Source organism: Salarias fasciatus, chromosome 14, assembly GCF_902148845.1.
Source record: "Salarias fasciatus chromosome 14, fSalaFa1.1, whole genome shotgun sequence".
Taxonomy (NCBI): domain Eukaryota; kingdom Metazoa; phylum Chordata; class Actinopteri; order Blenniiformes; family Blenniidae; genus Salarias; species Salarias fasciatus.
The window spans coordinates 28017727-28042468 of NC_043758.1; the positions used below are offsets into that span (position 1 = coordinate 28017727).

At 47.2% G+C, this 24742-nt stretch overlaps 1 protein-coding gene across 2 annotated transcripts; it reads right to left on the minus strand.

Annotated features, from left to right (window-relative positions):
• Positions 1-172: 172 nt before the first annotated feature.
• On the minus strand, positions 173-23870 carry inpp5ka (inositol polyphosphate-5-phosphatase Ka). 2 transcript variants are annotated; one of them, XM_030109395.1, is made up of 13 exons: positions 23712-23870; positions 7499-7603; positions 7092-7200; positions 6883-6999; positions 5474-5649; positions 4731-4842; positions 4543-4652; positions 4425-4451; positions 3030-3300; positions 2809-2946; positions 2633-2716; positions 2454-2558; positions 173-2363 (listed from the first exon to the last, which is right to left on the minus strand). In XM_030109395.1, the coding sequence occupies exons 1-13, from the start codon at positions 23777-23779 to the stop codon at positions 2268-2270; spliced, it is 1518 nt and encodes a 505-aa protein (XP_029965255.1). In that variant the 5' UTR covers positions 23780-23870; the 3' UTR covers positions 173-2267. The 2 variants fall into 2 exon arrangements, with proteins under 2 accessions (XP_029965255.1, XP_029965256.1); XM_030109396.1 differs by lacking the exon at positions 4425-4451 and having other exon boundaries at positions 23712-23869.
• Positions 23871-24742: the final 872 nt, after the last annotated feature.

The following is a 24742-nucleotide window of genomic DNA, read 5'->3' on the forward strand; positions in this document are numbered from 1 at the left end:
AAGCATTTTAAAAACAGCTCCCAAAGTGGAACCTGTTGAAAACACTGACTCCGTTTGTTTTTGTGGAAATAGAAGAAAATGGTACTTTTCTGAAGTGCTGCTGCTGCTGCTGCACATTGTGGTCATCGGAAATAATTCTGCACATGCACAAGTACATGTCACAACAATGGCAGCCTGCAGACTCCCAGTCAATAATATGATCTTTCATTTCCACTGGAGACTTCTGAATTGATACTGTTGTGGACCTTTTTTTTTTTTTTCCTTTCCCTGTATTGTGAACTTTTAGGTCAGGGGAACAACAGATTGGATTGCATTGGATTGCAGATGATGGTACACTTGCAGCTAATTAAGTGCTCAGTGACGAGAATCAATGAAAACAAAACTTTACACATTTCCATTCAACAGTGCAATAAAGTTCTCCACTCTCTGCCTCCTGCAAACAGCATTAAGAAGGAATGATTCTTTGTTTTTATCTGAAAGCTTTCAGTAGATCAAAGAAACGGGGAGCAGAAAATGAGCGACAGGCCGTCTGCTCCACACGAGAAAGAAAAAAAAAAGTTAAATAGTTCAGTGAAACACCACAGATAGTAACTTTTAAAAGCAGTAACACTCAGTTAAAGAGGCTGTGAGGGTTGAAGACACTTCAGCTCCAGCGTGAACAGCAGCTCTTACAGGACAGTACTCAGATTATCATCATTCCCTAAACGACAGATCCTCCGATCAATACTGAAACATGTTCAAGAGTTGAAAAAAAAAAAAGTTAAGAGAGGAACTATTTCCATGACGGGAAACAGATTGAAACTATGAGGCCTCATGCAGCAAACAAGCAAAACAAAAAAACCTGATGTGAAAGGAGAAAGTTTCAGCCTCTACAGTGAAGCCTAAGGAGGGATAATAAATCAGATCCAAAACATCTTTTATATCAAACACACCCCTCCAGTTTAATTTAAAAAAAAAAAAAAAAAACCTTAGTGGGGGAAAGAAAAAAAAAATCCCAAAGTCTATTTATAATCTCTGTAAAGGAAATTATCGTCATTTTCTAAGTTTTTTTCTAACATGTTGGAAATTGTTTGCATACTAAAATGTGAAAAATCTGCATTTTGAGGCTAATCTGTGTAAACTATTCAGATTATTGGAGCTAGATCTCACAGAGGAGCAGCAGCTCCTGCCTGCAGTGAGGATTATTTATTGGATTAATTTATAAATTATCTTCTGGTGTCATCACCAGCAGTGTGGTCCCACAAACTTCAATAACTTCGGATTTTAACCTTACTTTGATAATTCATTGCTGCAATTTTGATTTTTTTTCCCCTTGCAGATTGTTTATTTATCATTTCAATCTGAGTGTTTGCTTACATCTTTTTTTAACAAGCTCAAAAGTTTGACACTTGCTTGACATGTACAGCACTTTTTTTTAAAGTGTGACAGAATCTGTGGATTAATTCAATTCTTTAATCCATTGATATGCTTTTTTTTAAATAAAAAAAAAGCTGTGGTTTCTATGATTAACAGACAAAAGAAAAAACTGACCAAAAAATTGTTAATAATCATGAAGTTGAAGGCATAAACATGGAATAAATAAACAAATATTTGTATGCAGTTTCCTGCATGAGGCCTGTGGACTTCAGCTCAAAGAATGAAGGGACTTTCAGAGACGACACATCATGAAAGACTCTATAAACTGAATCTTCATCCTCATGATCACTTATAGAGAAATGACGTCTCAAACTTTCTTTAAGTTTACTTTTCTTTGACATAATACCCAGTTTGGGTCAGACTGAAGGGAAGGTCGGGGGAAAGCAGCCAGAAAATAATTTCTTTGTTTTGCTACAAACAGAAACTGATCACTCAACAAATCACCTGAACAAAAAAAATTGATTTCTATTTTCCCTTTTCGTGAGTGACTTTCAGCCTCGATCACATGAACCCTCTACACCCTGCTGTCAGGACTTGCAGCCACCTTTTCTCCTCAACATCCAATCAAATCGCTCCATCACAGTGCAAATCACAAGTTCATGAACACAGTACAAGAAAACCTCAATAAAAGGTCTGTTAAGCATTCAATCTCGAGCTGCATTTCTTTTAAATACTTGTATAGAAACTGAGCTGAAAAAGCAGCAGCAGCGGTGGAGATGGAGGACGCTCCTCTGCGAGGTCAGAGAGGATGATAACGGCTCAGTCAGCAGGGAGGGAGTCCGGAATGAAAACCCTCGATGTTCCTGCTGGAGCCGCCTCGGCCTCGTGCCTCATCTGGGACCTCGGTACCGTCACTTCCAGAACTCATCTTCAGACACAGCTTTGTTCAGCCCGTTGATCCTCTCGGGGAGAAAACCTTCCTCCAGGGCCACTTTGGACTCGTGCACCTTGAGGAGGAAACGGAAGAGTTGACGACCATCCTGCACATCCAGTGTCTTGTTTTTAAACTAAAAAAACACGTCTTGCTGGCGGCTGACCTTGAAGGGCTCACTGATTCCGATGATGGACTGCATGGTGCTGCTGAAGTAACACAGCACGCACTCTCCGCCTCGCACCGGGATCTCCTCCTTACTAACATACACCTGTGGGGAAAAAAAAACATGTACGTCACCGCGCGTGGCTTCGCTTCAACGCCCCGGCAGCGCGGCAGTCTCACCTGCATGATCTCCTCGTTGAACACCACCTCGTCGTCTTTCACCCACGTGTACGTGATGTAGTCCAACACGCTGCTGAACCCCACCTGGAGTTCACACACACACACACACACACACACACACAAGTTCGTTAGGCATGGGCGGGACGTTGTCACGGAAACGTGAGGCGGCGACCCACCTTGTAGAGTCCGATCCAGTCCCAGGTGCTGGAGGTGAACGGCTGCAGGGGGCTGTAGATCACCATGGCGTCGATGTCGGCGCTCCAGTCGCCTTCGGCCTGGAGACGCACCAGAGGAGTGTCGAACATCTTCCTCAGCTGTGTAGGAAAAAAACAGAGATTACTTCAGAAACGTACTGGTGCTTTGAGACATCTCCTGTTACTGTTCACTACTTCCTCACCTGCAGGTTGAAGATCCCGATGACAGGCTTGTGGTCGCTGATGCTGTACTCCATGTTGCTTGTGTATAGCTCCTGTTTGATCTTCAGTGGGTACTCTTCCTCCTCATCCTCCTCCTCCTCTTTCTTCTTCTCCTTCTCCTCCTCCTCCTGCTGTGGGAGCTTCTTCTCATCCGAGCTGCTCTTCTCTTCCTCTCTCTTGTCTGGCGACAGCGTTTTGGAACGAAGCCGCCACAGGATTCGGTCCGTCCAGGCCGGTTTGCGCTTTTTACCGCTGGAAATGTGATCAGAGGTGAAAGAGGAAGAGAGAGCAGAGAAACAGAGTTAAACTGAGGAATTAAGTTAAATCTTTAAAAAAAATGGCAGCCTCCAGTGTTGTGACTTCCAGTTCAAATCCTCTTGGGACTTGCTAGATTTATATTTTAGAGTTGCTGTAAAAGCAATCCAACTTGGTTGTGTGTGAAACTTCCAACAGACAAAAGCATGCTGGGTGCCGACTGGACGATCAGATCAATGGACAAATCGAACGGCTTGAGTGCTCAGCTGACACCTCCAAATGATAAAACCATCACGACAGTAGCGGTTACCACTCACACACACATTCATCCATATCCCCAGAGAGGGGCTGGGTGACAGAAGCATCTATTTGTGGATGTGTGTTCGCTGCTCTGCAGCAGCTGCTCGGTGAATCATTTGCATCAACAAGCTCTGAAGCGAAGCGGTGCAGCGGCTAAAACCAGAGTTAACAGGTTAAACGGGGTTAATGTGCACGACTCCGACTATTTAAAGGAGCCCGGTGGAGTTTTTATGAACAAATACATTCTTCACAACAACACACTGCTGTGTTTGTCTCTGGACCGATTTGTTCCTCTTCATAATGCAAATTGAATTCCTCATTGTGCACACACGTTTATGCAAACGTTTTGTTTTTCTCAACTTCCTGCAGAGTTTTCGGTTTGCTCAGTTACATTTACAGCCTACACATACTCTATTAGTAACTTTATTATGAGAGTAGTTTAACTTCCTCTCTTTCTGACAACAAAAAACATCTGAAGTCATGTATTTCAGTTTTGACTGAACACGCTTTCTGAAAAATGAACCACCGGACTTCTTTAACAGCGAGCGTTGGGCGATCGGCCACATAAACAAGCAGGTCAGACTTTTCCCTGCGGAGACAAAGTGAGGCTTGATTTGTTAAGACTGTTAAATGGTCGTCGCTCAGTTTCTGAAGCCACGAATGAGCCTTTCAACCTCTACAATGACAACTATTTTCACCTGCTGGTTAAAAGTACTGTTTTTTCCACATTCGAGTTAGATGAATTAAATAACAAAGTTAAACAAAAAAAAAATAAAATAAAAACAGGATGCAGACACAGATGCGCTTTTTTGGATCCTTACTTAAAGCCAAACCATGTCCTGTAGCACCTGTACAGTTCAGAAGAGGTAAAGAGAACGCATAAAGAAGTGCAGGAGTGATGATCAGTGACGGTGAACATTTCTCATATGACAAAGTTACCTGCTGTCGTAGGTGTCGGAGTTTCGGTCAAACTTATACGTAGGCTGAAAGTCCAGAGGGCCTTCCTCGAACTCCTGCAGCATCTGCTCCTTCTTCTTCATCATGATCAACTGAAAGCGACAACGCGTCACGTTAAGGTTGATGCAAGGAGGGAGGTGAGGGCGGAGGCTTCACCTCCAGGGTCGCACCTGGTCTTTGCTCCACAGCAGGTTGTAGGTCTGATCGTTGATGCAGGTCCGGACGAAGTGCATGCCGTGGTCCTGGATCCGGAAGTTTAGGTCTCCGAGCCAGAAAACCAGCCTGACACGCCAGAAGACGAGAGGAGCAAGAGGTTCAGGGAAAAACGGAAAACACAGTGGAAGTCATTCGGAGTTATGAAACGCAACACATCGATACCAGTATCAGGTATTCAAAAAAAATACTTAAATCAATACTCAGTATCAGTAAGAAGCTAAAGCTTGGTGTAACACAAACACCAGGTTTAACAAGGCAGAGTATTAAAAAGAAAAAAGAAAAAAAAGGATTAAACTGCTGATGATCGTTATCTTTTAAGGCTATAATAGTTTTTTTGCCCCGTTTTGTCAAAATAAAATGTAAAAGTTCAGCTTAACCTTTCCATATTACAGAAGTTTTCAAAGTTTTTTTTATTTATGTCTTTCATCTTAACATAATTTCTCTCCACATATTAAACATGGTGCTCTGAGGAGTTGTTTCTTTTGGATTTATTTGGGGTTGGAGCTCTCTGAGAGGTGAAAACTCAGTTTTTATGATGAACTATTGAACTAGTTTTTTATGGAAGCCGTTCATACGCGTAGCAGTGTTTCAGAAACGGTGTGTTTTCCTCCTGTTTCCATGGAGATGGAGTTGAAGCGTCAAAACGTTGGAGCCGTCTCTACCATCCCTGTGTCTTACACCGGGCGAGTCTCCTCACCTGTGGTCCACAATCTTGGGAGCCTTTTTGCAGTTGAAGGTCTGGGCGTCCATGATGCTCTCAAACTCGTCCACCCGCTCCGAGGCGTAGTCCATGTGAGCGGCCAGGTGGCAGTTCAGGAAGCACAGCGTGTGGCCGTAGAACGCCAGGCGCACTGACACGCCGCCTTTGTTACCCTGACGGACGACAAGAAGTGGAAGACCTGCTCAAAGGGCACCGCAGCGACTTCTGTTTCTGAGGTTCACTTCACAGTGAGGACGATGTGGTTTCTACTGAAACACTTCTGTTCCTCATCCCAGGAGGAAACGAGGTGGTATTACACACGGCAGAGTGTTTATCGGTATTAACAGCACAAACAATGAAGCTTTAGTAGTTTGAGGAGTATTATATAAATCTGGAGGTGTGGCATGAGGAGGGAGTTTATCAGGTCTGTGCGGAGCAATGAAATGGTGAATTAAAGGTCATTTGGAGAAAAGCTCCAGTCTGATTCCTTCCAATCAGAAGTGTTGGAGCCGTGAGACATTCAGGGATGTGTTCAGGGAAGCTTGAACTCCAAACAAGCCGGATGGATTGGAGAGGATTATGAAAGAGTGTGTGTGCACAGGCCCGTCTCAGTCGACGTGACGTTTACAGCTAATCAGAACGAACTGAAACATTGGCCACGCTCCTCCAGGGCTCAAGGCAGGAAATCTCACACTGGAAAAAGATGTGGATGAGTGGGAGGTCTGAGAGAGTTCTGGGAATCAGAGCGGAGATCACTTGACTGTGTGACGTTTCCTAATGACGGACTCTGTAATCTACACTCATTTTAATATATGAGAAAACACAGAGTGTTTGAATGACAGACGACACAATCCAAAGGAATTCCTATCACACAGCAAAGTGCTTTAATTCCGCTTCCAGCTAAGCAGTCTGAAAATTTCTATTCAACTTATTTATTCTACAAGCAGCACTTAGGAACTTTGTGGTTGTTTTAACTGCTTTATAAATGAAGTTGGTTTGGATCTAAAAGATGGCAAAGAGCAATGTTCAAAGGAAAACTGGACAAAGCTTGTATTTATCCAAACACTTGAAGTTAAAACTTGTTTCACAAAAGTTTCATATTTACGAGGCAACGTTCTGAAAACGATACTGGTTTAAACAGGAACGACCAGACCACAAGATGGTTGTTTGTTGTAATGAAACCACAGGTGTGTGCAGGTTTGTGTCAAACATTTACAAAAGCGAGTCCAAAAACACTCATATAGAGTTTATGTATGACTCTTCAGCTTCTGACTGAGAGGAACAGGAAGCGCTGTACTTCCAGTCTTATTCTCCTACAGAAACATGTTGGTTACCATGGAAACGGAGAGGTTTTTCTTTATACGGGTATCCCCAGCAAAGTGTATGTGTGTGTGTCCCCCACTCACCCAGTAGCCGAACAGGCCTGTGCGTGTGTACGTGGTCTGGATGTTCCTGATGAAGGGGACGTGCTCCAGCTTGGAGAAGAAGAGCAGCAGCAGACCCTGCATCCTCACAGCGGACACCTGCAACACACACCGAGCCGTCACGTCATCGCCTGAACTGACACCGAGCCGGAAGCAGACGGGTCGGTGCCTTCTGCGAGGACGACACACACCTTGATGTAGTTCCTCGGTGCCAGCGTGGAGATGAGCGCCTGACTCCACGGGTCGTCGAACAACATGTCCGACAAGAACCTCAACGGGCCCGAGTACACTTCCTGTAGACTGACACAGCAGAACACACACACACACAGCGAGTCAGGCCCTGTTTGCATGACTATGTGGATTCTTAAGTATAAAACTACCAAGTCTCAGGAGAATACGGACTGGCAGTCGTGACACTCTGAAAACAGCCATTGTTACTATTGTCCATCTACTCGTGCATGTACAGGAGCAAAACCATAAAAAGCAACATAATCATATAAAAGTTATAAAAAATATAATAATTTTCAGTCGCTGTGTTGTAAACACGCCCTCATTCTGCTTTGTGTACCGTCACACACACACACATCCCTCTCCCTACCCGATGACATAGAGGTCCGGGCTCTTGGGGGAGTTCAGCTGGAGAAGCGAGGCCAGGTCTTCTGGGGGGTCGGCCGTGGCCACGTTCCACGTCACCATGTGCAGCCTGGGGGGAGAAAGAGCCGACAGAGACGCTCAGATCAGATCGTAGCGGAGGAAAAACACTCAGCAGCACCACGTGACACCTCCAGTCATCCCATCAAACACGTTCTTTCAGTTTTTTTGTAGAAAACGATTAGAAGCAGACACGGTTTAAACACTGTACGACCAGAACACCCAGCAGGAATCTACAGTTGACTTCTTTTCATCCTGACTCACCACAAACAGGATATCACTTCTTATTCACTGAAATCTACTGAAGGGCCTCGATTATCAAACATCAAGAAACACTGAAAGACGCTGAAAGACAGAGCAGCACTGTTTCAGTTCAGCTTAACCCTTCACATGGAGCTCATCTGACTTTTCAAGCGCATTCAATGGCTTTAATTACACCAGACACTTTTTAAAGTCAGAAACGAAACTACTAAACATCAACGTGCCACATTTTTAATAAACATTTTGAGTGGAAATATTGTAAAAACTGGACATATTTTATGATTTGACGCTTGAAAATGTATGAATACTGAAATCGAACCGGACTGTCCCAGAGAGCTATACGATGTGTCAAATGATGACTACAGCAGAAAATGATTGAAATGTAAGAATAGTGTCATCACTTCATGAAGGGCTGAATGAGTATGAAGAATGATCATGAATTGAAGGGAATTCTCCTGGTGCGGCGTGGCTCCCTTTATCACTCCAAAATCAAATAAAATTAAAGCCGCAAGCGGCATTGGACGGGACCTCGCCCTCTGGCAAGGTGGCCCCACTGAGGCCGTCCTCGTAATTTGATGACCGAAGTCCATGTCCCTGGGAACCTTGCTCCTCCATAGACTTCCAGCACCCTGTCACCGAACATGGAGTTGTTAGCATCTCCCATCCACTAACATGTAGCTGTTAGCATGTCTTTTCCACTAACATGCAGCAGTTAGCATCTCATATCCTCTAACATGGAGTTGTTAGCATGTCCCATCCACTAACATGTAGCTGTTAGCATCTGTCACCCACTAACATGGAATTATTAGCATCTCCCATCCATTAGCATGTAGATATTAGCATCTGTCATACACTAACATTAAGGTGTTAGCGTCTCTCATCCGCTGACATGTAGCTGTTAGCATCTCTCATACACTAACATTTAGCTGTTAGCACTGAAGTCCAGGTCATTGGGAACCTTGCCAGTACATAAACATTCATTTTCATGACTTGACCTCATTTTCTGTTGTAATTGGGCTTTTAATTTGAAGGAATTTTGGGCTTTTATTTTGGAAAGGTAGTGCACGCTGTCATAATCATGACGAACCCCTTGATACTCCATAAACATACATTTTCATGACTCTACATCATTTTCTGTTGTAAACGGGATTTTTTTATAAAGGATTTTTTTGCTTTTATTTTGGAAAGGTAGTCCATGCAACTCCGGTTTTTTTGACACCTGGACCTTATTTGCAGGTGTGTGCCTGCTCATATACTCACTCACACAGACATCGTGCAGCTCGGAGTCCTTCAGAAGTTATTTAGATCCAACCGATTCAGCAGGGGCCACGGCAATGGAGCTTCCCGCACTGCAGCTCCATTGCCGTGGCCCCCGCTGAATCGGTTGGATCTGAATAACTTCTGAAGGACTCCGATAGTGACTCTTTACACCGCTGAAACTCTGAAAGAAGGATGAATTTGTTGTAAACAAGCTTGAATACTGTGTTTTAGGCCTTCAGAGACCTATATGACATGACTGAAAAATAGCATCATATGTACACTTTAATGACAGCTGCTGTCCACTGCACTGCATGCCCATATATGGTCAGTAGTGGGCTTCCTGTTGGATTTAGGTTATTGGTGTGAATGGGTGATTTTTAGATCTCGATGAGATGAACACATGAGCAATTGGTTTTATCTCTCTACGACATTCCTACGGGCTGCGGCGGCCATTTTTTCCAAAAATGTGACTTTTATTTTGAAGGGCTGATAAAATCCACACCGTGTGACTTTTGACAAAGTTTGAAACATCGTTTGTAGAGAAGCTTCTCCTCTATCAGGCCGCATTTCTTTGACGTCTCTACGACAAACGGTCTCGGACAAGATAATTTTTAAATGAGGAGTGATTTTTACTTTGAAAGGGAAATAGCGTACTTCCTGTAGGATTTAGGTAATGCATGTCAATGGATGATTTTTAGATCTTGATAAGACAAACATATGAGCAATTGGTTTGATCTCTCTACGACATTCCTACGGGCAGTAGCGACCGCTTTATTAAAAATGTGACTTTTATTTTGAAAGGGAAATAACGGACTTCCCGTTAGATTTTGGTTTTCGGTGTCAATTGGTCATTTTTAGATCTCTGTGAGACTAACGCATAACCATTGGTTTTATCTTTCTCCGGCTTTTCTTTGGGCCGTAGCAACCATTGTAGTGTTTCAAGTGGATTTTAAGACTTTTAGCTTTAAGGGTTAACAGCATCCACACCATGAGACTTTTGAAAAAGTTTTTAACAATATCGGAAGAGAAACTTGTCCTCTATTATTTCACGCCACTCTGACGTCTCTACGACAAACGGTCTCGGAGGAGATAATTTTTAAATGAGGAGTGATTTTTTACTTTGAAAGGGAAATAGCGGACTTCCTGTTGGATTTAGGTAATGCATGTCAATGGATGATTTTTAGATCTTGATAAGACAAACATATGAGCAATTGGTTTGATATCTCTACGACATTCCTACGGGCAGTAGCGACCGCTTTAATAAAAATGTGACTTTTATTTTGAAAGGGAAATAACGGACTTCCTGTTGGATTTTGGTTTTCGGTGTCAATTGGTCATTTTTAGATCTCTGTGAGACTAACGCATGACCATTGGTTTTATCTCTCTCTGGCTTTTCTTTGGGCCGTGGCGACCATTGTAGTGCTTCAAGTGGATTTTAAGACTTTTAGCTTTAAGGGTTAACAGCATCCACACAATGAGACTTTTGAAAAAGTTTTTAACAATATCGGAAGAGAAACTTGTCCTCTATTATTTCACGCCACTCTGACGTCTCTACGACAAACGGTCTCAGAGCAGATAATTTTTAAATGAGGACTCATTTTTTACTTTGAAAGGGAAATAGCGGACTTCCTGTTGGATTTAGGTCTTTTTTGTCAATGAGAGATTTGTAGACCTCGACGAGACGAATGTGTGAATAATTGGTTTGATCTCTCTACAACATTCCTATTGGCCATAGCGACCCTTTTTTCAAAAATGTGAGTTTTATTTTGAAGGGCTAATAAAATCCAAACCGTGTGACTTTTGAAAAAGTTGTTTCCACCTCTTGTAGAGACACTTTCCTTCTATCAGGCCGCACTAGTCTGGCATCTGTACAATAAATGGTGTTGTAAAAAAGCTGCTTGAAGCTTTTACTTTGAAAGGCAAATGGCGGACTTCCTGTTGGATTTAGGTCAAGGGTGTCAATGGATGATTTTTAGATCTCAATGAGTCGAACGTTTGAACAATTGGTTTTATCTCTCTACAACATTCCTACTTGACAGCGGTGCAGATTTTATGCCTCTTGGTTGCTCTAGTTTGTAGTTGCTAGTTTGTAGGTGGCGCTAGAGAGCAGATAGTGTTAAGTTTTTTATTTTATCAAATTTTTCGCGTGTCTGGATGCGGCTGCCAATTTTGGTGAGTTTTCGTGCATGTTTAGGGGGTCAAATTTGCCGTCAAACATGCGGGATGTATAATAATAATAATAAGAAACGAACGAATAACAATAGAGGCCTTGCCCTCAGGCAAGGTGGCCTCAGTTGAGGCCACCTCGCCCTCGGGCTCGGTCCCTAATTAAAGCCGCAAGCGGCATTGGTCGGGACCGAGCCTCCCTGCCGGCCAGCGATTGAGACGTCCACCCACTAACATGAAGCTTTTAGAATCTGTCTTCCATTAACACAGAGTTGTCAGCATCTCCCATCCACTAACATGGAGTAGTTAGCATCTCCCATCCACTAACATGGAGTAGTTAGCATCTCCCATCCACTAACATGGAGTAGTTAGCATCTCCCATCCACTAACATGGAGTAGTTAGCATGTCCCATCCACTAACATGGAGTAGTTAGCATCTCCCATCCACTAACATGGAGTAGTTAGCATTTCCCATCCACTAACATGGAGTAGTTAGCATCTCCCATCCACTAACATGTAGCTGTTAGCATCTACCACCCACTAACATGGAGCTGTTAGCATCTCCCATCCACTAACATGGAGTAGTTAGCATGTCCCATCCACTAACATGGAGTAGTTAGCATCTCCCATCCACTAACATGGAGTAGTTAGCATCTCCCATCTACTAACATGAAATTGTTAGCATCTCCCATCCACTCACATGGAGTAGTTAGCATCTCCCATCCACTAACATCAAGCTGTTAGCATCTCCCATCAATTAACATGGAGTAGTTAGCATCTTGCATCCACTAACATGGAGTAGTTAGCATCTCCCATCCACCAACATGGAGTAGTTAGCATCTCCCATCCACTAACATGGAGTAGTTAGCATCTCCCATTCACTAACATGGAGTACTTAGCATCCCCCATCCACTAACATGGAGTAGTTAGCATCCCCCATCCACTAACATGGAGTAGTTAGCATCTCCCATCCACTAACATGGAGTAGTTAGCATCTTGCATCCAATAACATGGAGTAGCTAGCATCTCCCATCCACTAACATGGAGTAGTTAGCATCTCCAATCCACTAACATGGAGTAGTTAGCATCTCCCATCCACTAACATGGAGTAGCTCGCATCTTCCCTCCACTAACATGGAGTTCTTAGCATGTCCCATCCACTAACATGGAGTAGTTAGCTTCTCCAATCCACTAACATGGAGTAGTTAGCACCTCCCATCCACTAACAAGGAGTAGTTAGCTTTTGCCATCTGCTTTCCAGAGTCACTGAATGAAGTCATTGAGTGTCAGAGTTTGATTGACAGCTGGTGTCAGCTGTGTAACTGCTCTGCATGCCCATATATGGTAATGTGAGTTAGAGTGGAGAGAGGAGAAAATAAAAGTCTTTTTTGGGGAAACAACTGCTCCTTGTTCCTTTGCTGTTTGGCATAACTCAACAAAAAATATCACGTTTGATACGAAAATTTGCTGTCTTTCAGTTGGTGAGGCTTTCAGAGCAGTCAGACTTTTCGTTTGGACCTCAGAGGCCTCAGTTTGTGAGAAGCGCGAGATTTTTCCCCATCCGGCTCCATTATAACTGACAGGGAAAAAAATGCAGAGCGCACACCAACTTATACCTGTGAAAACGTACATAAATCATGACATTTTCCCCACTTATGTTACATCATCTTGTTCGGGAGAATCTGGTGAGACTTTACGTGTGCTCGGTTTGTTGATAGGAGTCACGGTTTAGTCGCAGTCGCCACTTGTTCGAGGTGCTGAAAAAAGGCGACTTTTTTTCTTTTTTCCCCATTATAACGGATGAGGGCCGGAGCAAGGCAGGATTTCAGACTTCCAACTTTGAACGTTAATAAAATCCACACCGTTAGACTTTTGACAAAGTTGTTCACAACTTTTGTAGAGAAATTTGTCCTCTTTCACGTCGCGTGACTCTTATGTCTGTACGACAAACGGTCTCGGAGGAGATAATTTTTTCGTGAGGAGTGATTTTGATCAAAATTTTACTTTGAAAGGGAAATAGCGGACTTCCTGTTGGATTTAGGTCAGGGGTGTCAGCGCGTGAAATGTAGATCTCGATGAGACGAACGCGTCAACGTAGGTTTGATCTCTCTGCTACATTCCTGCGGGCCGTGGCGCCTATTTTACTGTTTCTAGGTGGCGCTAGAGAGCAGATGGGGTCAATTTTTCCATTTTATAAAATTTTTCGCCGGTCATGATGTGCGTGCCAAATTTGGTGAGTTTTCGTGCATGTTTAGGGGGTCAAATTTGCGTTTACTTGGTAGGTCAGTATAATCATTAAAGCCGCAAGCGGCATTGGTCGGGACCGAGCCTCCCCGCCGGCCTGCGACTGAGACGTCCACCCAGGAACATGCAAGTTGTTAGCATCTCCCTTTGTCTAAGATGTAGCTGTTAGCGTCTGTCATCCACTAACATGTAGCTGTTAGTATCTCCCATCCACTAACATGTAGCTGTTAGCATCTACTATCCACTAACATGGAGCTGTTAGCATCTCCCATCCGCTAACATGGAGCTGTTAGCATCTCCCATCCACTAACATTGAGTTGTTAGCATCTCCCATCCACTAACATGGAGTCGTTAGCATCTCCCATCCACTAACATGGAGTAGTTAGCATCTCCCATCCACTAACATGGAGTAGCTAGCATCTCCCATCCACTAACATGGAGTAGTTAGCATCTCCCATCCACTAACATGGAGTAGCTAGCATCTCCCATCCACTAACATGGAGTAGTTAGCATCTCCCATCCACTAACATGGAGTAGTTAGCATCTCCCATCCACTAACATGGAGTAGCTAGCATCTGTCATCCACTAACAAGCAGGAGTTAGCATCTCCCATCCACTAACATGGAGTTCTTAGCATGTTCCATCCATTAACATGGAGCTGGTGGCTTCAGTCATCCACTAACATGGAGTTGTTAGCATGTTCCATCCACTAACATGGAGTCGTTAGCATCTCCCATCCATTAACAAGGAGTAGTTAGCTTTTGCCATCTGCTTTCCTGAGTCACTGAATGAAGTCATTGAGTGTCAGAGTTTGATTGACAGCTGCTGTCAGCTGTGTAACTGCTCTGCATGTCCATATATGGTCATTTCAGTTAGAGTGGAGAGAGGAGAAAATTACAGTTTCCTTCTGCGAAACAACTGCTCCTTGTACCTTTCCTGTTTGGCAAAACTGAACAAAAAATATCACGTTTGATAGGAAAATTAGTTGTCTTTCAGTTGGTGAGGCTTTCAGAGCATTCAGACTTTTAGTTTGGACCGCAGAGGCCTCAGTTTGTGAGAAGCGCGAGATTTTTCCCCATCCGGCTCCATTATAACTGAGAGCAAAAAAAATGCAGAGCGCACCCCAATTCTTACCTGTGTCAACATGCATATATCATCATATTTCCCCACTTATGTTACATCATCTTGTTCAGGAGAACCTGCTGGAACTTTACGTGTGCTCGGTTTGTTGATAGCAGTCACGGTTTAGCCGCAGTCGCCACTTGTTTGAGGTGCTGAAAAAAGGCGACTTTTTTCCTTTTTTCCCCATTATAACGGATGAGGGCCGGAGCAAGGCAGGATTTCAGACTTCCAACTTTGAACGCTAATAAAATCCACACCGTTAGACTTTTGACAAAGTTGTTCACAACTTTTGTAGAGAAATTTGTCCTCTTTCACGTCGCGTGACTCTTATGTGTGTACGACAAACGGTCTCGGAGGAGATAATTTTTTCGTGAGGAGTGATTTTGATCAAAATTTTACTTTGAAAGGGAAATAGCGGACTTCCTGTTGGATTTAGGTCAGGGGTGTGAGCACGTGAAATGTAGATCTTGATGAGACGAACGCATGAGTGTTGGTTTGATCTCTCTACGACATTCCTGTGGGCCGTAGCGACTGTTTTAGACGTTTTTTGGGATCTAGGTGGCGCTAGAGAGCAGATGGGGCCAATTTTTCCATTTTATAAAATTTTTCGCCGGTCATGATTTGCGTGCCAAATTTGGTGAGTTTTCGTGCATGTTTAGGGGGTCAAATTCGCGTTTATTTGGGCGTTAGTATAATAATAGAGAACGAGGAGGAGGAGGAGGAGAACGAGAACGAGAACGAGAACGACAAACGAACGAAGAACAATAGAGACCTTGCCCTCCGGGCATGGTGGCCTGCGGCCACCATGCCCTCCGGGCTCGGTCCCTAAAAAGAGGCAAGTTCATGTTCAACAGGAAAGCTGAAGAAACTGGACATTTGATGTGGCTAATTGGAACGTTTTTTTTTGTTTTGGTTTTTTTTTATCTGATAAAATGACAGTTTTTTGGCAAAACTTGCTTGTTCCTATATATCTATGTAAAAGAAACCCAAGAAACCGTCTCACAGAAAGATGAATGTTTGTTAAAGATACTTTTGGTTGCGAGCACAGAAGACAATCGCAAGAAATTGGGGTAAAGAAGCACCACCGACAACAGGTCAGTGGAAGAAATTATCTCGAGGAAAAATTAACACACACTCACACGTCAAGAAGCACAAGTGGAAACAAAAGTGGACGGAATGCAGTGAAAAAGACAACAGGATTATGAACAACGAGCGATAAAGAAAACACATCTGTATAAAGTCTATGCGTGACGAGTCATTTACAACGACGTGATCAGACGTGGCGTCCCGGTTCGTGACGTGAGCGGACCTGAAGCTGTCCTTCCTGGGCCGGCCGGCGGTCCGTCCGCACACGAGGAAGGCGCGGTCCAGGGCGCGGACCATCTGCTCGTGCAGCTCGTCCTCGGGGTTCCAGTCGTCCGTGCAGGTCATGAGCTGCAGGAGCCGCTGCCGCAGGGCCAGCCTGCTGCCCGTCGACTGCGTGGCGTCGCTGCAGGTGCTGTCGGTGCGAGCGCGCCCGGCGGCGCCCAACAGACGAGCGATTTCATCCATGCCGGGTCGGCTTAGGTCCGATGGGGACGTTCGGAGCAGCTCTTTTCTTCTCTCTGCGGACGCTGAGCGAAGTGAGCGAGCTCCGGGTTTCAGCCCTTCAGTTTGTCTACAAATGTTCTTTGTCTGCTAAAAAGGAGTATTAATCTGATTGTGAAATGTCTTATTCCTATTAAACATTGAGAAACCTCCTCCCAGGCGTGAGCGTGCGCTCCACAAGCTGCTCCTTCCTGCATTGTTTTCTTCCTCCAAGCCGCATTAGGTGAGCATTGTTGAGCAACGTAATCCACCTGCCAGAGCGCGGTGGAGGGGCCGGCGCCGCTTTTAGAGTTATTCAAACTCCAATGAGATGGACGATTTGGTGCAGAGAGAGAGGAGAGGAAGGATCTGGTACCTCTTAAAGCAGAAACTAGGGATGCACTGATAACACTTTTTCAAACCTCTTCATGTTTTGGCAGAACATAGTTCTATTTCATCCCTCCTGACCGCCAGAGGCGGTGCTTCAAGCACTGAATGATCATTCTTGCGTATGCACATGTCGAGAATAAATAACAACAACGTCACCTGGTGACCTCCGGTGACCTACGTGAGTCTATAAAGTCACGTGACACCGGAGACTCAGTCCCTTTTGTTCTTCTCGCGCATGGTCGAGTACTTTGCTGCTTGGAGTGTTTTTTGGGACCCACGGCTGCTGTTTGCGACTCACTGCTGTTAGCCCGTGACCTAGCTGCGTGCGGTCGGTGTTGCGAGCACGGCTCGCCCTCCGGGGCTGCGTGAGCTGCCTGTGGCTGTGTGGTGCGTCCTGCTTCAGCGTGGTGAGTATTTCCTGTTACCGTTTACGGTTTGGACGCGGTTTTGTGTTTGTCTGTTGCCGTTTTCGGCGTGACTTTCTGTTTTGCTGCGGCTGTTTTCGGCTGGTTGTCTGGTGATAATTGGTTTATTGCCGTGTCCGGCTCCTTCTTGTTTGTTTGTTTTTTTTTCTCCTTCCCTTTTTGGGTCTCCACGGGTGGCGTGTTCGCTCACGTGGCTGTGTTTGGTGGCTAATTTTTGCGGTCGTAGTGGCGTCTACGCCCGGTCTGACCCCCGGTTTGTGCAAGATGCTTGATTCTCCCTGTTGCCGGGACTGTTTGGCTCCGCTCCAACAGGACGATGGGCATGATCTGTGCCCTTCCTGTCTGGGGGTGGCCCACCTGCAGGAGGGCCTCACTGAAAATGCTTGCCTGAACTGCAGCGTGATGCCCTTCTCACTGCGTACGGCTCGCCTAGCCGCATTCGAGGGTTCGGCGGCATGGACATCTGCTTCGTCCTCTGCTCCGCTCCCTGCTGCGCAGGCGGTACGGCGCTCCGCTGCTGGAGACATTTCTTCTGCCCCACGTAAACGCTCCGCTGGGGGTGACACTGCTGCTCCACGGAAGCGGTCCAAAGGGGAGCGTTCTTCTTCACTGGCGGTGAAGGTTGATACTTTGACGTCTGAGCTGGCTCAGATGAAGGCTCTCCTCCAGGCTCTTCAGGGTGCGGAGGGTCGCCAGGAGGCCCCTGCACGTTCCACTGGGGACTCGTCCTCTCTTTGTGAGGAAGATGCCATATCTGTTGCGGCGTCAGATTCCCATTTTCAGGACTCTGACTCGCAGTTTTTTGGGCTGCCGGATGTGAGCCCCGAGGCTTCTGAGGGGGGCTCTCAGGTGTCCGCCTCTTCCGTGAGGAGTGAGGATAATGCTGCTGTATCCGCGATTCGCACAGCGCTGGCGCGTCTGCATCTTGACGCACCTCCTACGCAGTCGGCTGCATCCTGTGCCTTTTTTCGACGACAGGCTTCTGCCACGGCTTTTTTGGTGCCGCCGTCGGCGGAATATATTGGCCAGCTTCAGGCCTGCTGGACCGATACGAAGGCCTTTTCGAAACCTACCGCTGATGGTAGGGCCCTGGCTTCGATGCAAGAGGCCGCTAAGTTTGGGTTGGACCGTATGCCGGCTGTTGAACCTGCTGTGGCCTCCCTTATTGTGCCCCCAGATGAGGCCTTGAGAACGGATGCTAGGTGCCCGCGTCCTCAATGTCGAGCTACTGACGAGCTGCTTTGCAGGGCTTATGAGGCGGGGGCTCGGATGGGACGGATTGGTAACTCCATGTCCCATCTGTTACTTGGCCTGGCTTCGTCTCTGGAAGCGGTGGGGGTGGACTCCCCTACGCAGGGCCTTGTTGATGCTTCCCTACAGGCTTTTGCCTTCATGTCCCGGGAGTTAGGTCGCCTTCTGTCTACCTTAGTTCAGGCTCGGAGGCAGGTCTGGTTGGCGCAGTCCCCCCTGATGGAGTCTTGCAGGAGAACGCTGCGAAGTCTGCCTGTCCTCCCGGGTGAGCTTTTTGGCTCTGCTGCACTGGAGGCTCTGCAGCGTACGGCGCAGGCCACCCAAACGCGGCAACAGCTGGTGGGTCTTCACCGGCGGGCTCCTACACGCCTCGCCTCACAGGGGCCGGGCCCCAGGGTCTTCACCCCTTCCTCTGACGCTTTCACCATTCCTCGGCTTCCCGTTTCGAGGTCGGTTAGGTTGCGGAGCGATCGACAGGGAGCCCCGGTTTCTCATTCGCCTCAACCGGGGCAGAGGGGGCGGCGGCCCCCCAGGTCCTCTAAGGACCGTGGGGGCCGTCCATAGGTCTGGGGGGCCGGCGGTGGGTCGTTTTACCCCGGAGCAGCTCCGGTACTGGGCTGCCAACACTCGAGATCGTTGGGTGTTACACACGATTTCCGGCGGTTACAGGCTGCAGTTCCGCCGCCGGCCTCCTGTTTCGGGCCAGGTCCGGGTCACTCACATTACGGACCTGGCGAGGTCCCGGGCGCTACAACGGGAAATTGTGACCTTGCTGGACAAGGGCGCGGTGGTGCCTGTGAACCCCCTGCGGGATCCAGGGGGGTTTTATTCCAGGTATTTCCTGGTCCCGAAGAGGACCGGGGACCTGCGACCGGTATTAGACCTACGGGGTCTGAACGAGTTTTTAAAGGTTTTACCTTTTCACATGCTGCGCACCAAGGATGTGCTCCACACGGTGGCAGAGGGCGAGTGGTTCACCAGCATCGACCTGAAGGATGCATACTTTCATGTACCGATCGCCCCTCCCCACTGGAGGTTCCTGCGCTTCGCTTTCCAGGGACGGCACTTCGAGTTCAGGGTCCTCCCCTTCGGCTTGTTCCTGTCTCCACGGGTGTTTACAAGGGTGGTGGCAGCTGCCCTCGCACCGTTGCAAGCAAAGGGGTTGAAGATTCTGCCCTACCTGGACGACTGGCTCATTTGTGCACCGTCACGCGCGCAGGCTGTGCGGGACACGGAGACGGTCCTGATGCATGTTCGTCTGTTGGGGTTCAGGGTGAATTATGCCAAGAGCAGGTTGGACCCCACACAGAGCACCGTTTTTCTTGGGGTTGCTTTGGACACTGTCGCCATGACGGGTCGGCCGTCCCCTCAGCGGGTGGGGGACGTCGTGGAATCCCTGGCTGTGTTCCGAGAAGGACGACGGCTGCCGTTTGTTTGCTACCTGCGCCTCTTGGGGAAACTGGTTTCAGTTTCGGCTGTTGTTCCTCTGGGACTGCTCTACCTGCGCCCGTTGCAGATGTGGCTGAATGGCCTGCGGCTGGATCCGACACGGCTCGCTCACAGGCTCACAAGGGTGCGTGTGTCACGGGAGTGTCTCCTGTCCCTGGTTCCGTGGCGGGACAGCCTGTGGCTCAACCGTGGTGTGCAGCTGGGAGCCTCACCAGCGCGCCGCGAGGTTGTGTACACGGATGCATCATCCATGGGCTGGGGTGCGACCTGGCAGGGCCGTGTGGTGCAGGGGACATGGTCCCATCGGCTCCGAGGCGAGCACATCAATGTGCTGGAGCTGCTCGCAGTTTTTCTTGCTCTGCGGCGGTTGCTTCCGTGTCTGCGGGACAGACACGTCCTAGTGCGCTCAGACAACACGGCCGTGGTTTATCATATCAATCACATGGGGGGAACACGGTCTGTGAGGTTGACTCAGGTGGCGGCTCGGCTGCTTACCTGGGCGCATTCTCACCTGGCAGGGCTCCGGGCAGCGTACGTCCCGGGGCCGCAAAACGAGGTGGCGGACTCCCTCTCCCGGCAGTCGTTGCTGCCAGGGGAGTGGAAGCTGCATCCCCACGTCGTGACTCTGATTTGGAGGTCTTTCGGCAGGGCACGGGTGGATCTCTTTGCGTCCGCGGCTGCAACGCATTGCCCACTCTGGTTTTCCCTGGCGGACAGCACCAGTCCGCTTGGTCAGGATGCACTGGCACACGACTGGCCTCAGCAGCTCCTGTACGCATTCCCTCCTCTGCCCCTCATATTCCCGACTCTCCTCAGGGTGGCCCAGGGGGGCCACAGGCTTCTCTTGGTGGCCCCATTTTGGCCGGGGAGGACCTGGTTTCCGTTGCTGCGGAGGCTCTGCTGCGCCTCTCCGATGCGCCTCCCCTGCAGGGCAGACCTCCTGTCCCAGTTGAACGGCCGTGTCTGGCACCCCGATCCCAGTCGCCTCCAGCTCTGGGTTTGGCCGCTGCAAGGCCCGGGGTAGACTTTTCTGTGCTCACCGGGGGCGTGGGTCACACCATTACTAGTGCACGGGCGCCTTCCACACGGTCATTGTACGCCAATCGGTGGAAGATCTTCGATAAATGGTGTCAGGAGCGGGGACTGGACCCTGTACGCTGTCCGGTGGCGTCGATTCTGTCGTTCCTGCAGGGCCTGTTGGAAAGGGGGAGGTCTCCCTCTACCCTGAAGGTATATGTGGCGGCCATTTCCTGTTGGCACATTGAGGTGGATGGTGCGACTATAGGGGGCCATAAATTAATGTCCTTATTTTTAAAAGGTGCCCGGCGGTTGCGGCCTCCGACCCGCCGTATGGTTCCTCCGTGGGACCTCTCATTGGTGCTCGAGGCACTGCGCTCTCCGCCATTCGAACCGCTGACCGAGGTGGGCCTCAAATGGGTGTCGATGAAGACCGCGTTTCTTCTGGCAATGGCTTCGGCTAAACGTGTCGGGGAATTGCAGGCCCTCTCGGCCCACGAGTCCTGCTGTCGGTGGCGTCCGGATGGTTCGGGGGTTACTTTGTGGCCTAACCCCTCCTTTGTTCCTAAGGTGCCCTCAGCGGCTGCTATGGGGCCACTGGACCTGGCCCGTTTTGACTCGGGTTCTTCCTGTGAACAACTTTGCCCTGTGCGTGCTCTTTCCACCTACCTGCGGAGGACAGCGTCTATTAGGAGGTCTGACAGCCTTTTTGTGTGCTTTGCCGGGCCACGGGTGGGCCAGGCACTGTCTAAACAGCGGTTGTCACACTGGGTGGTGGGTGTCATCACGGAAGCCTATGCTCTTTGTGGTCAGCCGCTGCCTCCGGGGGTGAAGTGCCATTCCACCAGGAGCGTTTCCACTTCCTGGGCGGTGACGGCGGGGGTGCCGCTGGAGGCTGTATGTGCCGCTGCGTCGTGGACATCAGTCAACACTTTCGCCAGGTTCTACCGTGTCAACATGGCTGCTGCTCAATCGCTGGACGGTGTTCTGCGCCAGCATCGCCCTTCAATTGATTGAGGTGGGTGCATGAGTGGGTCCATTGATTCCTCGGGACCTTGTTGACACTAGTCATCCAGTGCTTGAAGCACCGCCTCTGGCGGTCAGGAGGGATGAAATAGAACGAAAGTTACGTATGTAACTACGGTTCTATGAATCCCGGATGACCGCCAGAGCGTTCAGTCCCTCGGGATCCTCGTGCTGCGCGAGAAGGTTCTTGGGACTGAGTCTCCGGTGTCACGTGACTTTATAGACTCACGTAGGTCACCGGAGGTCACCAGGTGACGTTGTTGTTATTTATTCTCGACATGTGCATACGCAAGAATGATCATTCAGTGCTTGAAGCACCGCCTCTGGCGGTCATCCGGGATTCATAGAACCGTAGTTACATACGTAACTTTCGTTTACAGCCTGTCTTACTTTTGTCATTCTCAAAAATATTAAAGAATCTCTAAACCCCGGATTTCACTCATGCTCTCTAGTGGGGGACGTTGCTGATGGATGACGTCACTTAATAATCTGTGAGTTGAGCTTTTTCTGAGAATCAGACCCAATTCCTGATACTGGTATTAGTACTGATCCCTAAATATTCAGTCAACACAAACCTCTGAAAGAAAGATGAAAGACACAGCTGGAAACGTAAAGATCGCATTTGAAGGTGAAGAGGAAAGAAAACTGACTTCATACTAAAATTTGAACAAGGTCAAAGGTAAAATGAAATCCATCACAGGGAAAACACGCACACGCACACACACACACACACACAGTCTTGTATTTCTATCCTTGTGGGGACCGTCCATTGACTCCCATTCATGTCTAGCCCCTAACCCTAACCCTAACCCTAACCCTAACCCACACCACAACAAAGCCTAACCCTAAAGAAATGTTTTTGCACTTTTACTTTTTTCAGTAACAACAACATGGTCAAGAAAACACTGTTTCTCCTACTTAGGACCGGAAAAAGGTCCCCACAAGGCACGTCGTTCCACGTTTTGCTATCCTTGTGGGGACATTTGGCCCCGACAAGGATAGAAATACAAGAACACACACACACACACACACACACACACACACACACACACACACACGACTATCTGATCTCAGCTCAGTCCGGGACTCTCAAACATGAGCATGAAATACTTCAAACAACCATAATTTTTAATATGTCCCTTTGTTTCAATGCAGAAATATGCAAGTACATAACAAAAACGTTCATATGAACTTGCTTATTATTTCAAGAAACCTGAACTTCTTGATATTATCAAAGCCAAGTCAGTCCAATTTCGACATTGTGCCATTTTACAGATGTTTTCTAGTATATATATATATATATATATATATATATATATATATATATATATATATATATATGTGTGTGTGTGTGTGTACACACACACACACACACACACACACACACACGTACAGCAAAGGGGAGCTATTTTTCAGTGACTCGGGTGAATGTTGAATTTAACTATATTCAACTGCTTGGGCAGATACGGTTGAGAATGGCTGCATTAGCAGACAGTAACTTCATTGTATTATCACTATAATAAATATCCAGCCCGGATTTCAAGAACAGTGACTACCTTCCTTCTATAGTCTGCAACTCTTCTGTCTTCTGGAGCTGCTGTGTCTCTGCCATAAACTAATAATAGTTTGTTTTTGGGGTTTTTTCGCAGTGCTGACAGCATGAAACACGTTAGACGGCAGCATTAGCCTGTATTTACAAGACAGATTATTATTTATTTATAGAGATTCGGTGGTACTCAGTTGAGTTTAACAACACTGCAATGATCCAGCCTTATGTTCGTGATAAAGAAAAGACTCTTTGCTTTCATTGTAGTGAACATTACCTCCACTTCTCAAACCTAAAACCTGAAACAAAGTGCTAATCTAAACTAAGTTACATAACACTGCCTGCGGGATGTGCAAAGGCTGATGGACGTGTGATAACAGGTGTTATATTGACCGATTTAAGGGGGTTTGATGCGATAAAGATGATAAAAAACCAACCTGAAGGTGTGTCCAAAGTGGTTTCCCTTCTTCGTGTCGAGGTCTGCCTGCTCCTCGTCCTCCTCCATCGTCTCCTCTCAACAAAAAAGGAGGTAAACACGCCGTCAGTGAGCACAGACGGAGGGACCTCCCTGTTCCTCTTGGCTAGTGGCGTCAAAGGAGCAAAAGGTGCTCGCAGTGCTAATCGTGCTAGCAGTGCTTCCTGTGGTAACGGAGCTAGCGGTGCTAGCAGTGCTTCCTGTGGTAACGGAGCTAGCGGTGCTAGCAGTGCTAACGATGCTAGCAGGGCTCCCTGTGTGGTAACAGTGCTAGCGGTGCTAGCAGCTAACAGTGCGAGTCTGGTGCGAGTAGTGTGGTGCTCGCCCCAGTGGAGCGCTGCTTCCTGTGGTAGCAGTGCTGGTGATGTATCGGTGCTAACGATGCTAGCGGTGCTAACAGTGTAAACAGAGCGGTCGGTGCTGGTTCCAGTTGACTCATGAACTGAAGTTTAATTTGCTCTACTGCGACATCATGTGGACAATAAGTGTAAAGTAGACGGTGAATCTAAAAGCGGCTTGTCTCTGTGCTTAAATTATGTTAAAATACAAAAATGTGTTTATGTTACTTGTGTTTGGAGGGGCTTTTATTTATTTTTGTTGAAGAGCAGCAACTTCTCACAGCGCTTGGCTGCAGGTGGATTCTTTTTGTTTTAGACTATTTCACCTGCTTTGGAAAATACAATTTCACAGATGAAGCTTTGATGCACTGATGAAACTCCTCAATCGGGGATATCTGAAGCAGTGATTGTGAGGAAGATTATGTTTACTGGCCAACTCTCCTCCATCGATAAAATAGTCTCATTTTATTTGCTGTACAGCAGTGGGGAAAAGAGGCAGCGATGTCTGCAGTCCCAGCTTATCTTAATTGGTTTGATATGTTGCTGTTGATTATCTGCAGATGGATCTCTATACAACAGTCTCACACATTTACAAAAATGCTCTCCCAGGCAGAACAGTTCCGCAATCTTGAGCAAGTAGGCCAGCTCCACCCTG

Excerpts from the sequence above, each read along its gene's own strand:
- inpp5ka (XM_030109395.1), bottom strand. The coding sequence starts at position 23,779 with ATGGAGGAGGACGAGGAGCAGGCAGACCTCGACACGAAGAAGGGAAAC. Across the intron at positions 4,843-5,473 it reads CCCAAGATTGTGGACCACAG|GCTGGTTTTCTGGCTCGGAG; the intron begins GTGAGGAGACTC and ends CTGGCGTGTCAG. Across the intron at positions 3,301-4,424 it reads AGGACATGGTTTGGCTTTAA|CGGTAAAAAGCGCAAACCGG; the intron begins GTAAGGATCCAA and ends TCACATTTCCAG.